We start from the raw sequence: 2,027 nt of genomic DNA, 5'->3' as shown, positions 1-2,027 counted from the left end.
AGGCCGACGGCAAAATATTGTTACATTTTTATTTAGTGTAGCTTTAACCAAAATGTTACACTCAGGCTCAGGAGAAAAGGATAACCCTACTTTTAATAGTCAACCTATATCTTTTAGCTATGCCATGTAAATTTTTCAATCAACAAAAGCAATAATTAGAAACAAGTAACTTGTAAATTTTTCAAATGGGAAATCATTAAAATATTAATTATGCTTGTTTGAAATGAACAAAAATTATTCTGTCTCCTTTTTGAAGAGTATGTAGAAATTTTTTTGACTGCATGTTGGACAAAATTTAGCAAATTTGACAAAAATCAAAATAATGGTAAGCATGCACCTAGACGTTTATATAGCTTTGTGTATTGGGACTGGGTATTGGCAACATGACACTAATTCATTTGCAATTGCTCTGACCTTGAACAATAGAGCTACATTTAATGTCCTTCACTTTTATCATTTTACCTAAGCTAACAATTCTTCGATTCGTTTAAATTTTCCACAGTTCCCTCCAGCTTTATATTCACTGACATCACTTTCAATATTCTTTAAACCACCAATCTTTATATGATGTTCATAAATTTCACGCTGTTTTTCTCCAAGAAACTTCTTAAAATTAGCTTTGTATCCAAACTCAACATGAGATGTTTTTACACCCGTACAGAAACAGTCATAATTAATTACCATCCATAAAGCAACTACAGATGAAATATGAAGTTGTCTCCCTTCAATAGACATAGGTTCAACAAATAATGGAAACTCAGTTGACTCATAAAGTAAATCTTCATTGGGCTCATACATAAATATTTTAAAGTATTCTTGTGATAGTCCAACTATAGGAACAAGTCCACAATGCATTGCAAATGAAAATATAATACTTTCTGGTATCAACTGATGCCGTAATTCCTCCAGTTTATAAATTTCAAGATCAAATGCTGAGTCACCTTTTCCTTCAAGTTCTGAATTTCCTTCATCAATGCTTGATTTAGTAACAGTGACTGCTACAGGACCTACTAGTATGTCTACACTGCCATGCCAAACCTCTTCATGACCTATTAATAACAAGATAACATAAATCAGTTTTAAACATCCGATCTTGTATGAAAAACTATTGTAAAAATGTGAACATGTGAATTAATATGCAGGTTTATCTCTTGCTTAGTAGAACCGGGGCTGAGATCAATGATAAATTTCTGGAACCATTCATATATAATTTTTTAAAAGACATATATCATTTCCCATTATTTCAGTAGTTCAGGAGGAGATGGTGTATAAACTGTGGATAATGACATTCATCAAGTGATCACAAAAGCTCACTCTGGTAATCCCCTCAAGTTATTTTTTGATTTTACCTATAATGAATGATAAATTTTGTTTTAAATACCTCATGATAAAATTCAGAACTCAAGCAAGGTATCATTATAAAGAACCAATGACTATGAATGATTGAGTGTTCACAATCCAGTGGCGTACGTAGCTTCCTATAGGCACTGTAGACATGTGATAACAGACAAACATAGATTAAGTAATAGAAAGAGCATGAGGCTATCTGATTTGTACAAGGGGGCGAGTATTATTAATCAGATTGCTGAGTGTTTTGATGTTCTTTCTCTTTTGTATCATAGTCAAACATAAAAACACGTTCCCTGTTGTCAAAATATGAAACCCCGGCAAAAAGGAACCAATGAACGAACATCTGAATATGATATTTCTGTCGCTTTCCCTTTCTCTGCCTTCACAATATGTAAACCCCAGCAAAAATGTGCCAATCAATGGGCATGCTCTGGAGTGCAGGTAACTAATACCTGCACTCCAGTTAACGCACTGTGCATGTATATGTATACGATTTAACTCTGACACATTTTCAACAGAAAGGTCCCCAAACTATGATACAATAATAGATAATTATAATAAACAAGTAAGAACAAATCATTACCCATGCTATTGTCGCCAACTTTGATATAAGTTTTACATCCACAAGGACACTGCATATCTTCAGAATTGTCTAAATAGCCAGAATCTATTTTCAT

The 2,027-nt window shown here is 33.1% G+C and overlaps 1 protein-coding gene across 1 annotated transcript; it reads right to left on the bottom strand.

Moving 5' to 3' along the window:
* Nucleotides 1-68: 68 nt before the first annotated feature.
* LOC132723259 (uncharacterized) lies at nucleotides 69-2,027 on the bottom strand. Its single transcript, XM_060707935.1, has 2 exons — nucleotides 1,934-2,027; nucleotides 69-1,049 (listed from the first exon to the last, which is right to left on the bottom strand). Exons 1-2 carry the CDS (start codon nucleotides 2,025-2,027, stop codon nucleotides 463-465), a joined length of 681 nt encoding a protein of 226 aa, XP_060563918.1. The 3' UTR covers nucleotides 69-462.

This window comes from Ruditapes philippinarum, unplaced genomic scaffold (genome assembly GCF_026571515.1).
Source record: "Ruditapes philippinarum isolate M1 unplaced genomic scaffold, ASM2657151v2 ctg3335_1_1_1_1, whole genome shotgun sequence".
NCBI lineage: Eukaryota > Metazoa > Mollusca > Bivalvia > Venerida > Veneridae > Ruditapes > Ruditapes philippinarum.
This window is presented reverse-complemented; position numbering and strand designations above follow the sequence as displayed.